At 28.7% G+C, this 15,236-nt stretch overlaps 1 protein-coding gene across 1 annotated transcript in view; it reads right to left on the reverse strand.

Moving 5' to 3' along the window:
* Positions 1 to 15,236, reverse strand: part of LOC129963108 (C-Maf-inducing protein-like) — a 184,915-nt gene that overhangs the window by 86,267 nt on the left and 83,412 nt on the right. Inside the window, exon 3 of the mRNA XM_056077182.1 lies at positions 300 to 350. Coding sequence (XP_055933157.1) covers positions 300 to 350 — 51 coding nt within the window. The remainder of the gene's footprint in view (positions 1 to 299; positions 351 to 15,236) is intronic.

Below are 15,236 nucleotides of genomic sequence, written 5' to 3' on the forward strand. Positions count from 1 at the left end.
AAAGAGAGCGGCATCCGTAGGACAATCCAGAAAGTTTTTTTTTTTTTTTGCACGCTAAAAACAATAACAAAACACTTTCTCAAATTTAAATACTATACGAGTGTCTATAAAAATAGTTCATTTTGAAGCTAATATTACATGAAATTATTCACTTGTATTCCCATATTATAAAAATGTTACAAAGAATATTTAAAATTTCTAAAATTTTATCGATATTAATTAAGAATTCATAACCCCTATTTCCCCCTTTCTACATATTTTTTTTTTAAATAAAAGCAATTTCATACTGAAATACTAACCTTCCATATAATAGAATGAAGCCACTGGTCCCGCACGTAAGCATTATTCACCTGCAAATAAGAAAAACAAATTAATTTAACGATGAATATGCACTATGCATATATATATAATTAAAATGAATACATTTTTTTGAATATAAAATATCATATTCTCAGGCAACACACTTTTAAAATCAAATTAACAATCTAATTTAATATAGCAAAACATTCTTGTAACAGTTTACAAAACAGTTCTAATTGTATGCCATTACCCTTGACATGATGAACTCAAAGAAATCAAAACCGCAACATACAAATTGAAAATATAAAAAGGAAATAAAAAAAACGGTATTGATTTCATATGTTTATTTTTCTTCGTGATAGTGATATCAGACAGTGCAAACGATGTAAATCGAAGTAAATAAAGAAATAGAACGGCATGTTCTTAAAAAAAATAATGAAATCAGAAAGAAATTAGATTGCAAATATATTAGAATTTAAATTGTGTAAGAACAGGTCCCACAATTCTTAAAACATTTAATTATCATCTTAGCTTCTAGCTAAGTCAAGACTGGAAAGACACGTAATATGATAAACCAATAATAGTTTAGAGAAGAAGGAATACTTTTTGTTTTCTATCATTGGTCTGCGAAGAAATTCTTTGACTTACCAGAAGCAATTAATTAGCAAGCAATAAAAAAAAAGAGTATTTCGTTCGTTTTTGCTTAAAGTTAGGGGAAAATGTTCCAGCTATTATCTCAGAAAATTTGGAAAAGGTAACGGAACTAAAAGTAAAGATGCATGGGTTTTAGTTTTAATCCTTAAAGTTTTTCTGGAATATTAAATATTTTTAAAAATTTCTCAAAATTCAGTAAATTGCATTAGACGTTCAGAACAATTTTCATCAAAAGTATAATTATTTGCTCTATCTGATGGCACACCTTTGTATCCACCTTTTTTATCCATTTCATTATCAGAAATATAATACAGATAAATACGTCAGAACAATCACCCAAAGCAAGACAAAATATTAATAAATCTTCGGGTTTTTTTCCCTATCATTTTTTATTATAAAGAGGGGATATACATAAGAAATACAACAAAAATTCAACTATCTAGTTTGAAACAAAGTAAAAAAATAAAATTTTAAGATTGACTGCATTCTACCTTTGCATTCAGTGCATAAAGATTGTTACAGTAAAACAGTAGATATATTAAGAAAATCCCTTTTATGCATCAAAATGCATTACAAGAAAGAACAGCCTTGCTTATTTGTGATAAACTTTAAAAAATACTTAACATTGCTTACTTCTGAAGTTAAACCTTGATTGTAACTATCAAAAATATTATAGAAAATTTTTAAATGCATGCTTCAAAATCAAACCTAGTCATAAAAAAAAGATCAAGAATGAAAGGTTTATAGCAACGATTGAAGCGATGTGTGTTCCACAATAAAAGGTACTCTCGCAAATTCTAGTTAAAATACTTTTCATACTTTTTAAAAAATTAGATGGAAAAATGTAAGTAAAAATTATGTATTGTTAACAAGGCATTTATTGAATTTTAATACGGGAAAAGAATCATTTCTGTCTGTCATATTTGAAAATGTAAACTTATCTCAACTGAAATTCTAATAAAATGTTTTTTTAATAATTACATTGAGGTGCACATTCTCATTTTCCAAAGTGCATTTGTACGAAATTTAGCAGGTTTAGGTCCATCAGTCTGTTCTTCAAATGATTGCATTCTGTTCAAAAATTTTTTTTTCAATATATAATTTACAGAATAAATACTAGTGTAAAAACAGTCGAAAGTTTAATCTTTTTTTTTTCCGAGAAAATTTTATAAATAAGATAGCGTTTTAGTCATTCAGCTTTCTAATGTAAATCTTTTAACGACGTTGAATAAAAGTTTTCTATCCTTCAAATTACGATTTTTTAAGATGTAAACTGCAGTTTAATATCTCAAATCATTCTTATTTTTGCATTAATGAGGTTGGCAATAACATTTATGGATATTTTTACATCGTGAAATAAATACAGGCTGCTGTTATTTACCAAAGAATTCCAACAAAACTTAGATTTTTCTCATTAAAAAAATACTTAACATTGCTTACTTCTGAAATTTAGATTGGAATTTGTTTCGCTGTATTACTCATTTCAAAAACTTAATTGTCAAAACAATCTGTTTTGAAATACTCCTTCGTACATTGTTTACAAAATAAACTTTTTCCCCATATCGTTGCTTTTAAGTCATTAAGTGTTTGGAATATTTCGAAACATGTTTCAACAAAGAAAATTATCAGATTTTTTCCCCCTTTCCCTCTCTTTATTTCTCAAAAGAAAGAAAAAAAGTCAAACTTTCCTTTCTCATTAAATCAATTCTACAAAAACCAGCTGCTAAGTTTCAAAAAAAGAATTTTTAAACCGTAATAACACAATTTACTCATCATAATAACAAAAGTTAACCGCTGTTCCAGCTCTGTTATTTTTTTAAATTGGATTGTTATTTTCTTTTATTTCATTTTTTTCGCAAAAGCATCACGTGGATTAACAAGGTATAAACAGGACGAAATCAAGAAAAAGGAACGAATGAAAAACGTTGGTAAATGATGGACAAACATTTTAATTAAATTTCGACATTATAAACTTTTAAAATGAATGGTATGGAACAACGAAAACATAAATGATTAAATATAAAAGAACTTTCACACGACAAAAGATACGTAAGTAAAAAAGATACGACAAAAGATAAGTAAAGTAGATGTTCCACTGCTTTTTAAATTTTGTACCACATAAATAAGAAAAATATTTGTGCCACTATAAAATAATTTTCCAATTTAAAATCAATGCATACTAAAGATGAAATGTTTATAATAAAAAATAAAACATTTAAATTTATATTATCAAATATGTAATTTCTATTGTCAACATCAAGTTTTTTCCCTTCAATTAACACAAAGCTTACACTGATGATTAAGCAGGATATCCGAAACAGAAACCGGATCTCTTGTCCAACTATATTTTCTAAAGTTCCAGTTGCAATTTGTAGGAAAGTAGAAACGAAATAAACAATTCCTATGCTGCGTTTACATATATATATATATATCTACAATAAGGTGCTCATTTAGTGACATTTATTTTCCAATATTAACTTTTCTTATGTTATAAATATTATATATTGCATTAGAATAATAAAGCAAAATGGTTTGAATAAAAATTATGTAATGTACTATTCTTAATACATATACCAGAGTGTGGAAAACCCAAATTTTACTGAATATTTATTATTTTGGTGGTAAGACAATAATTCGTTTTATTAATAAGAAGAATATTAACCAATGAGATTTCAGGACTTTCAGTGGCGGATTCCTAAGACCGTTGTACTTAGAGGTGTGTGTGTGTGTGGGGGGGGGGGTAGATAAGTCGAATAAAATATATTATAAACCTAGATGCAAATAAAGAAAAATGCCAGATTAGATATTCTTCAAATATTTCTCATAAATACTATGAAATTCCAAGAAGGTTTACACGAAGGTTCTATGGCAGTTAGTGAAAAGGTTAATATTTTTTAATTAAATTTTGTACTTCATTATATATAAGTATCTTGTCTTTTTGGGATGGTATTCCAACTGAACGAACATATTAAGGCTATTTTAAACAATTTCCTTTATATGCCTCCAAGTTTCAAATTCGACATTTGTTTAAATTTTATATTCTTCTTTAAAAATCATAAATAGTTTAAGGAGAAAATTTCAATAAATATTCTAATCAAAAATTTTATTAATAAACTTTTCAGACGATAAAAGGATTTTCTGTAACAAAATATTTGATATAAAGTATTTTCATCTTGAATAATGCCGGTATATAAATAACATAAAATATTTTAACCCTTTAAAGGGCAATTTTTTTCTAGTTATATTATGTTAAAATATTTTTAGACTTGAAATTAAAATAAGAAAAGGGATTCATTTAGCGTATTAGATAAATTTAATTTGATTAATTAATTTGATTAATTAATAATTAAGTAACAAATCAAGACACATTTTGTCTGAGATAAAGGACTAAAACATCTAAGTTTCTGACTTACTAAAAAAATTTGTCAGAACTTATGCCAACCTACATAATTTCAAACAAAGATTGATAAATTTGGTGGGAAGCATACTTTCCACGGCCCTAGAAAGGGTTAAATATAATAGATTCATATTCAAGAATATAATTATCCATGTAAAGATACATGTAATAGCTTTCTGATATTGAAAACAAGAATTATGACAGAATAAAATTCAAGTTAACAGCACAACGAAAAATATTTCTAAAATTCAATCTTCTTCAAAAATCAGTTTTTCCCCTGAAAACAACAAACTCATCAAGTAAACCTGAATTACATAAATATACTCAGTTGCAAATTACATATCGAAAGCCAAGCGAGCCAAAAATATTTTTATGTATTAACTAAATATTTTAACGAAAATCATGTAAACACAGTTTTAAATCCCATCTCTAGAAAAACATGAACAGAAAATTTAATTAATGCACGTTTCCGATATAAACAAAAAGATTAATTATTTTAAAGCGAAAGTTACCGATTCGGCTCTTTCTTGGCATAAATTATTGGGTTTGAAACTAGACTTGTGCAGGAAAATTCTTTCTAGCGGAAGCTGTCACTTAAAACAGTCTCGGGATTATTTCGGAGATGGCGAGATTAAATTGCTGTAATTAATTCTCGCAGGGGACAAGAAAAAGCGTTCTTTAAATAGACGGCATCGTATTGCCAGTCTATTTTAATTACTCATCGGAATTTTTTTCCTCTCATTTTTTCTTTTTTCGAATTCTATTTTTGTGACGTTTTACCTTTTATAGAAAATTCATTTTTCCCCCTCCTTATTCTTCTTTTTCTTTCTTTAGCGAGCGCTTACAGTGATGTCTTTATTGAAAGAATCCATTCTTTCTATGAGAAGATAAAACAGAACTCCTACGCTACTCTTCCGTTCGCAGATTTGGAAATTAATTTAGAGGAATATCGACGTTTTTCTACATAAAAGTAATCTTTGCTGGCTGATTAATTCGAATTTTATATTTTTTTTCCTCCCTATATTTTTCTTTGTAGTATAAAAAATATAGGGAGCCCATACTGTATTAATAAAAGCAATCTTGGTTCTCATTTTGTGAGAAAAGAAAAGAGTAAAACTTTCGGTGGAAGTTGTGTTACTCCTTCTATAAGGAACTGATCTAGTATCAAGCATTTAAGATTGATTTTTAATGGAAATTTCGATGATTCAGAATAACAAAAGGGGTTGAGCCTCTAAACTAAGATCATCTTTCCTTTGAAGTTAACATTCTGCCTCCATGCGAAAGTGAAATTCTAGAGCATAAATAATTATTATGTAATCCCGCTGAATACGATATATGAAAAACTTTAAAAGAAATTTTTGCTACTTTTCTTCATAAAATGTTACAAGTTTCATCACAAGGATAGATAATTATCCAAGATTGATATCGGAAACTTAACGATCTGATGCCAAAGTATTGCTCAAAATAAAAGATACGAGGTGAGAATAATGAAGATTATGAAGTTTCCATAAGAATGAAGGTATATCATTAATGATTAAGAAAGTTTAAATCCCTTCATTAGCCATTAAAGCATTTTTTTTTCAGTATATTTAGCATAAGTATCCTTTTTCTTAATTCTTTCCAACATTTGTATCCTAGATTCTTCTTCACGCCGAAAGGCTGTTGTTTTAAATTAATTATTATGTTCAAAATTAAGGAATAAAATTCTATAGATTTTAAAACGACAAAAATATTCTCATGTGGGTCCATGCCAAGCAAAACTGGCAAAGACACTGCGATTGTTTTGAAATAAAACAAGCGCTAAGCATTAAATAAGAATAAACTTTACAAAAACAATCCATTCAATAAAGATATGATAAACTTCGATCGATTTGCCTTTGCTTTTATGTCTAATGTGATAGGAATCTAATGTTCAAGTACAAATGTCGGAAGTGTAGTCCTAATAAAGCTATCGCAAATATTCTGGAATATTCGAGATCCTTCGCCAAAGCTACCAAATTAACCGTCATGTCGCCAAATGATCGTCAATGTCAGGAATCATTCATCCGACATCCATGAAGCATTCATTAGAGCTATTTGTAGAATCTTTCATTTACAATATCATGGCGTGATAATATTTTATACTTCCTACCTTTATTAGCAATAAATTGTAAAAAAAAAATATATGGCATCAATAAAGTGACATACTCAAAATAAAAGTTTGCGTCACTATAAAAATAAAAAGTACTATTGTAAAATATATATCAAGATATTTTTTTAAACTTTATTAAAATTAGATATAAAAAACATTGTGGAAATAAAATTGGAATCTCTGCAAAGCATTCCATAAACTTCTTCCGGAATGCTTTTCTCTTTCTTTTCTTTGTTGGGAAAGGGAAGGGGGAGTAAAAGAATTGTAAAAAAAAGAGTGAGAGAGAGCGATTCGTATTAAGTATTTCGAAGTAATTGAAATAAAACATTTCGATTAATTAATTTTTTTAAAAAAATTTAATTTTGAAGAACAATTTTTTAGTGAACTCCTACTATCAGAGAAGATAATTATCTACGAAATGTGACACATTTACTTGCTTTAAAATGTTCCTTTATTTCCCCTTTAGCATATTTGCATAATTTTTAGTTTTTGACTTTTAACGGGATATGTATATCTAACTAACCTTTTAAAATTAGTTTAAACAGTTCTTAATAAAAATATTTTTCGGAAGGAGTGAAATATTTGACTATTAAGTCCCACCTAGAGCTTAAAATTTATTTGCATAAAAAAATTCCTAACAAATTTATCAAATTCAAAAAAAATTATCTTCGCTTGCGTAGAAAATGAAGAGAAAAAGACTGTTTTTCTTAATTCATAGCCAAAAGGTTAATTATGTATGTCCCAATTTACAGATGTCAAATGTCGTCAGTCTACGGACATTATGATGTTAAACTAAAATTAAAACCCACAGTTATGAAATGAACACTTTAATAAAAACAAAACATTTTCAGCTCTATATCAGTCGAGACATTAAAAGCTCAACGTTCGAAAGGTTTAATTCACCCGTTTCAACATACGAGATGACGCAAAACGGTCGTTGCACTAATTTCATTCTCCTTTTAGAAATTTTTCGCTAAGTTCTGATTATATTCAAACGTTCCGTTGCGTCAGATTAACTCCGTAAAGAAGTTACGCTCCCAAGTTTTATTTTAAATCTTAATTTGAATTGTTTTATTTTTAGGAAATTCTTGAAATACGATTTTGCCAAACGATCAATAAAACAAACAGTCTATTGTTTTTATTAGATTTTTACAAGTAGCTAGTTCAGATCGAATTAAAACTGGTTTATCGTTATCGATTTCAAATTCAATCTGATGTTTAATTTTTATCCTCTTTTGTTTTCTTTCATTTTTTATTACATGCTTTTATTTATATTTATTTGTACCATATTTGTCAAGAAGAGAATTTGTAATTGATTTTTTTAATTTTTTTTAGTGGTGTTATAAAACCGGAAATTTGTACAATTACGCATTTTAAATGACAGTTTAAGATTTCAATATTTAGAAAAAGATATTTTAATATTTTCAGAAAGTATTTTTTTCATTTTAGTTACATTTTAATTTTTTAGAGATGCCATCTGATAGTTAATTTGAGGAAAAAAAATTGAATGTAAATGCCCATAATATTTATAAATTTCTGCTGTACGTCACCATACACAAATGTCCGTCTAAGAATTTGAAAAGTCAGCCATAATGTGAATATTTCTAATTAGGAGAATATTATTAAAATCAACATATTTTTGATATTGTGCAATTATCGATCCGCATTAAAGTATAATAAGCAAATTTCTCTTTCGCCCCCCTCATCTGCTATAATTACAGTTGAAACAAGTGGAGGGTTGCTCTAAAAACTTTTCACAAACTGTCTAATAAAGGTCTCCTTCTAATAATTGCTTTCTTGAGTATAAAATTATGGATCTTACGCAAGATCTTGAATGCCACAAGTGTTAGCATTTTTATTTAAAAAAATATCATACATGAGAGTTGTGTATTCCATAGCTTAAGGGGAAAAAAACATTACTTTCTATTAATTGCATGGGAATGGCGGACAGCAGTTATGAAATATCGACATCTGGCGTGAAACTAATATTTTGGCTAGATCTAGCGTGCGATTTTTGGCAATTAACCGCTGACATGCGGTTAGTACACAACTGCCAGAAAACTGAATACATATTTTGGATACCTTTCTTCCACCCCACTGAAATTTCACCCGACCATAAGAGCTACAATTGTAGTGAAAGTTCAGATATCAAATTTCATTTATTTGCGTTTACATGCAAATAGAACAACAGCTCTTAAAAAAAATTGATAAAAGTTTACACATTCGATGCTATTATTTAACAAAGTTGCTACTTTTCTGTTCTACTTTCGTGTTTGCATTCAACAGACGGTCAACTCTTCGACGGAATCTGTTCAAAATTTGACAGGGAGCTACATTATAGATGATAAATCAGAATATCAAATTTTATATATCTGCATCTTTATTGTTTGTATTTTTTCATGTTCACTTGTGCTCGGAAACTGTACATTCAGACTTTCATTGAATGGATTTCATTCCAAATTTGATAGAAATCTATAAATTTAGTATAAAAAACCACAAATCCAATTTCATTAATCTAGATGAAAGCATTTTTGAGTTATCGTGTCCATAGACGTAATTCCAAAAATCTGTTTTTCGGGTTCTGAGTAGTTTAAAATGGGAATCTTCATCGGAAGTTCAATTTCTTATATATATTTCGTATACGATAAAGTAAAAATATACATAAGCATAAAAAAATGCACTTCTAATTGCATCATACCATTATTATATTTTCAAATACTTCTAAATTTCTAGATTTTCAGAGACCTACATAGAATACTTTAAAAAAAGGTTATAAAACATCATATGTACAACCTCTGAATACACGTGTATAGATAAGCTCTGATGAGATCATGGATAAATTTCGATCACAGACAGACGAGTGAATTTGCTTAGAGAAAGAGAAGTTCGAAACGAAGTGCAAATCGCGGAGAAATCTCATGTCTGCAATAAATAATTGATATTCCGAGTCTTCTTTATCATTATTAATATATCATTAGTCATGTATTTTGCAAGCGCACAAAATAGCCAAATCTCAAATCATGAATCACGACCATTATCTAATTTATCAAAATAAGTTTCGTCTGATATCATCCGCTTCTGACGTCACATTCGGTTAAATGACAGAACAGCTATATTCCAGCATCGTCCGCCTACTTCTAAAACATCTTGTTTACATATGGTAAGAAGGTAAATATTTTCGAGATACATTTACCGATTTCTAAATTCAAATACAAAATGAGGTCTTGAAACCATATGTAAATATTTTCGACGCTAAAAATACCATTCACCTTGTAGAGTTCAAATCCAGTTTCAGACCGCTATTAAGGTGGCTTATTAGCATAGACACGCCTTTATTAGTATGACACTTCATTAAACTCCAACGGACTTGAATTAACCTTAAATCAACACTGCAAGACAAATTTAGTCAGAGAGACGGACAGCCAACGATGAGACGCAGTTTACTCATGCCACTCAAACGCAACGGGCAATTACTGAGTGAGTTCTTAGGAGTGGATTTCTTGATCTCAAGTTAACAGTTTGAGGTTAAACGAATAAAAAGTCAAATTTCGTTGGAAAAAGATATACACACAGCTAGGGTTAAAATTTATGTAGATTTAATGAACTTCTATAATTTTCCTGAAAAATAAAATAAGTCTATTATATAGACCGAAGTCTTTTTTTTTTAATTGTCAATACAATGTATAATAAGAAGCAATTAGCTTTCAAATAATTTTTAAAACATCGGAAAAGATGATAATATATTACAAAGATATTTTAAAGTTTAATAAATTTAAAAAAAAGGTTAATGTTTGATTGTTTTATTTTTAAGCAAATAACAGGAACATATGTTACTGAATTTTCAAAAAATGCAAATTATCATTTAAAAATATTTTGCTTATAAACCATAAACTGGAAAAAAATCGCCTGATACAACTTTTGATTCATTCGAATATTTAGATATTCAAGAACTTGTTATAAAATATTAAAAACTTCAAAAGCTATTTGTTTCTTATAAATCTATTCCTCAAATTCATTTTTATTAAAAATATACACTACAAAAAAAAAAACCTTCAAATACAAAGAGCATGGTATAATATGAATACCAAACACACAATAAACGCTGCAAATAACTCTTAAAAAAATCCTCGAAAAGACGCAACTGTTAAAAAGAAACAATAAAACGAATTTAAAAATTAAAGTTACTGAAAAATAGACAAAAAATACATTATGCATTACAATTTGTAAATGTTTAACGTTAAAGCACTAAAAAATAAATTATGAATATCAAGTGTTTTTTTTTTTTTTTTTTTTTTTTGAAAATTTGTTAAATATAACAAGAATTTATCTACACAATTAATTCTAATGAATACATTCTGAAATAATTTCTTAGCTTTAAAATTCTGTCTAGTACAACACAGTGGAGAATTTAAACTTACTAAGACATTAAATCAATAAGATACTTAGGTCTTTTATTAGTCCATATAAACTATATGAGTTGCAAATATGGTTTTCGAATACATAGTGAATATAACTGAAATGCAATGATTAAATATACTAATAATGAACTAATAAATCTTTAATGCAAAATGATTTTTATTCATAAAAAACAGTAATGCACTCTGATCAGATCATCCCTTTCTGCTACTTTATTTACAGTCAGTAAATTAAAATCATCGAAATAAAATGAAATGATTTTTTAAAAAATATCCCGCTTTTTTCTGATATAGTTTCTCCTACTGAGAATAACAAGAACACAGTTTTCTAGAAGTTGCATATTTACAGAAAAAAAATAAAAAACCATGTTCTATTTTTTTAAAAAGGATATCTAGAAAGATATTTAATCTCTCTGGATCGAAATCTAAAATCTAAGTGAAATGTCAACTTTGAATATCAAATATTTATAAAATGAGAGATCACAAGTTAAATAATTTTAAAACAGTACGCTATCTATCGCTTTTTCTGACAAATATTGAACAGTTGTTTTAAAACTCTATCCGTTGAACTAAATACAAATTTATCTTCATTGCTTTTTTTTATTATCAACGTATTGCTTTTAAGGTATCCGAATACGTTCGGAGCACTTTTTTTGAAAATTATCATATAGAAACAAATTAACATGTTTTTTGACTTCAGTTTATGTGTACATAAGCTATTATAAGTTAAAATTTGCAATAATTTTTTTTAGTTTTAGAAAATTGGTAGATATATGGTGAATTTTGAAGAAATTTTAGGAAAACTTCAAAAATGGTACACGAAATTCTATTTAACCAAATTCAATAAATTTAGTATTTAAATAATCCTTATGCAATTACCTAGGGAATGACCTAAAATTTTAAGGCTACCCCAATAAATAAAACTTCTAGAGCTAGTCGAAGAACCATCACAGGGTATTTTGCATATTTTATAACACCATTATTCAAATAACATACCATAATTTAAAAAATATTCCTATTATGAACATTCTTTTAGGTCACGCTCTAGAAAACATTATAAGGAAAGATTATACCAAGTTTCAAAGCAATTGCTTTAGAATAATTCAAGTTATCATTTTTATCGCTGGCAAAATATGCAAAAAAAGTGATTTTGAGAAAAATGCATTTTTATTACAACTTACCACATATATGCTATATACATGTGACTACTAACCTAAAATGTCCCAGATTTATAAGTTAAACCTTCTGCTTGCTCATTTTTAACTAATTTTTTCTTTTTAGCTGCCCGATTTTTTTTTCTGGCAACTTTAACTCCGGGCAAAGAATGTCGCTTGGATTCGTTAACTCGCACTTCGTCGAGTTCAGCAAAACCTTTGAGGGTAAACACCCCCAAACTTACACCAAAATGCCTTAAAATATCTAGCAGTCCTTCAAATCCTTTATTAAATTGAATCACTGCCATGTATGCACCCAACCGCAATGTTGACAACTCAACGAAAATTTCTTTTGGAATAAATTTCCAAAGAATTCCATTGAACGATTCATTTGCATTTTGGGTTTTCCCATGCAAGCATTTTTGTAGCAAATTTTTGTCACATAATTGCATGTATACAGGCTTGATGCTATTGAGGACATTTTTTGGAAGCCCTTTTGATTTTTCCTTGTATTTTTTTCCGTTCGATATGGCTTGCTGATATCTACACCAGCTCTCGGGCCCAACTGGACATTGACCATGCATTGGTTGTTTTGCACTGGAACAGCAGTGAAAAAATGCTGCAATTACTGCCTTTTGCATGCCTTCCAAATCATTCACATTACTACGGATAGCAATTCCGTAGTAATTTTGCAATTTATCGATGAAGGTGTCTGTAAGTTTTCCTCGACCTCCAAGACCTTTTTGCTTCGATTTTAATTTTCTTAGCCTTGTGCCAACACGCTTCTGTATATGTCCAATACACTCATATTTTGTAACGCTATCCTTCCCATAAACATCTTTCACAGCATCATATCCTTTTGAATCCCCGTCGCCATAGAATTTTATATATTGTAGTTTCCTCATGTCAGCAGACCTTTCAAAAATACGATAAGCACCAAGAGGTTCCATAGCACCAGACGAACCTGTATGTTTTGTACAGGTATGACTAGAGTTTATTGCTTCGCTGTTTTTTTTGTCACAAATTCTACACACTTTCGACATCACTTCAATGTCTAACACCTTTCCAGTGTCTATTGAAATGACCGTGACACATCCATTCAGAGATGAATACCCTCTTCGTTGCCATGTGCCATCAACTGACACACCGCACTGAGCTATTTCTTCAGTTACTGAGTCACCTCTAATTTCTAATGCAGCTTCCTTAATTGTTTTGGATGCCACGTTACTAGCAGCAGCTTCCAGTTTTTTTTCGAGATAGCCAAATGACTTTTTCGAAGGCACATTCACATTCATCGCAGAACACAGTTTTTTCGCTGCAGAATGTCCCCTGCCAATAACTCTCATACCAAAAACAAATGCAAGATTTATGGTATGCATTTTATTTACCTTTTGAGAGGTGCAGAAAGATATTGAATAGTCACAATTTTTACACTTTAATGTCATATTCATCGCTAAGCCAAATACAGACTCCTGGATAATGCTAACTCCACTTTTAAAACACACAGGACAACATAATGATGAAATAATGTCATTGAGGATTTGGAAATTAATAAGCACATTCTTTTCGTTGTTTATAGGAATATCTGAAGGTTTCGAAGATTGTTTTAATTTTGTTTCACTGACTGTTAACAGTGAAGCATCTAACTTACTACTTTTTGTAGCTTTACTGGAGTATCTGTTCCCTCCGAATTTCCGTTTGCGAGAGTAACACTTGTTTTTATTATTACCCATTACTAGCACTGTTAAAAACACTAACACTTTCTAAAATTTCACTAATAATCTATCAAATTAATGCAGATTACTATTATTTTTGTAAAAACTAAACAAGAAGATCACAACAAAATCGCAACGCACGCTACAAATGTAAACAAACTAATGTTGCCAGATTTCCTTAAATTTTACGTTGCCACATATCCTTAAGGTGCAGAATTATTTTAAATATTAAATTAATAATATACTAAAATTATTTTTTAAAAAAATCGCGGAATTTCAATCAAATTTGACAGTTTTATGGGCATTTAAATGCTTACTTCCGGTTACTTGAACACCCACTTCCGGTTTACCGAGCTTTACTAATTTGCTAATATCTCGGCTTGTAATTGACGTAGAAACAAAGTACAAGCTGTTTTGTAAAGCTAAATAACTGCTTTATTCAATAAAACCAAAAACTAAAAATACGATTTTTTGAAAAAAATAGCCATTTCAACGTATTCGGATACCTTAAAGAACATTCTACGATATATTCTCTACCTCTGACGTAGATTCGGAATATAATGTAATAAAAGGAATATAAAAAGTATCTGCGTCTTAAACAAAGAATAAATGCGATGTTATTTTTGAAGTTAGAGAAAATTTTATCACTGATATCGTATTATTCCAAAGCTTTAAATTATTTGATAATCCACCGTGAACACATGCAACTACGGAATAAATTTTTCCTCTAAAATATGTGCTCATCATATTTGTTGCCATTTACTTGAATGAACGCTATTTCAAAATTGGGCTGTTGCTTATGTCTGAGAAATATTAACTTAATTTTGAAATCACTAAAATCCTCCCTTTCCGTTTTTTTTCTTTCCCCCCCCCCCGCTCAAAGTATTATTTTTTCTTTTATTTTAATAGGACCTACTTCTTTTGTATGGAAAAATGCACAAAAGCACGTCTGCAAGCTTTTTTAAACTTAATATTTTTGAATCGAAATTTGCTACTTTCAGTTTTATCTTAAAGGCAAATATTTCCATTTTTTTTCTTCCCCCCCCCCTTCAGAGAACAGATATTTCTCGCATTTTAGAGAATAAATTATTTTATTTTTATTTTCCTTTTTTTTAATGATAAAAATCTATAGGGATGAATTTTTACAAAAAAAAAATAAATAAAGGATAAATGATAATTAAAGGATTAAGTAAGACAGCTGTAGAAAATACTATTTACGGAAAAATGTTTTTATTTCTAATACCTAATCTTTAAAAAAAAATGTAATATGATCCAAAAAACAACTGATATAAACTTACAACATAATCTATGTTTTGCCACTAAATTATCGTTTCTCTATATAAGAAACAAACACATTTATTACCCGAATTCTTTTTCTGATAAAAATAATTCAATTTATCAAGAATTTCTTTTCTTTTGATTATATATACCGTATATACCGAAAGCTGTAACTAAAAATAAATTCTTAAA

The sequence above is a fragment of the Argiope bruennichi genome, chromosome 3, assembly GCF_947563725.1.
Source record: "Argiope bruennichi chromosome 3, qqArgBrue1.1, whole genome shotgun sequence".
Taxonomy (NCBI): Eukaryota; Metazoa; Arthropoda; class Arachnida; order Araneae; family Araneidae; genus Argiope; species Argiope bruennichi.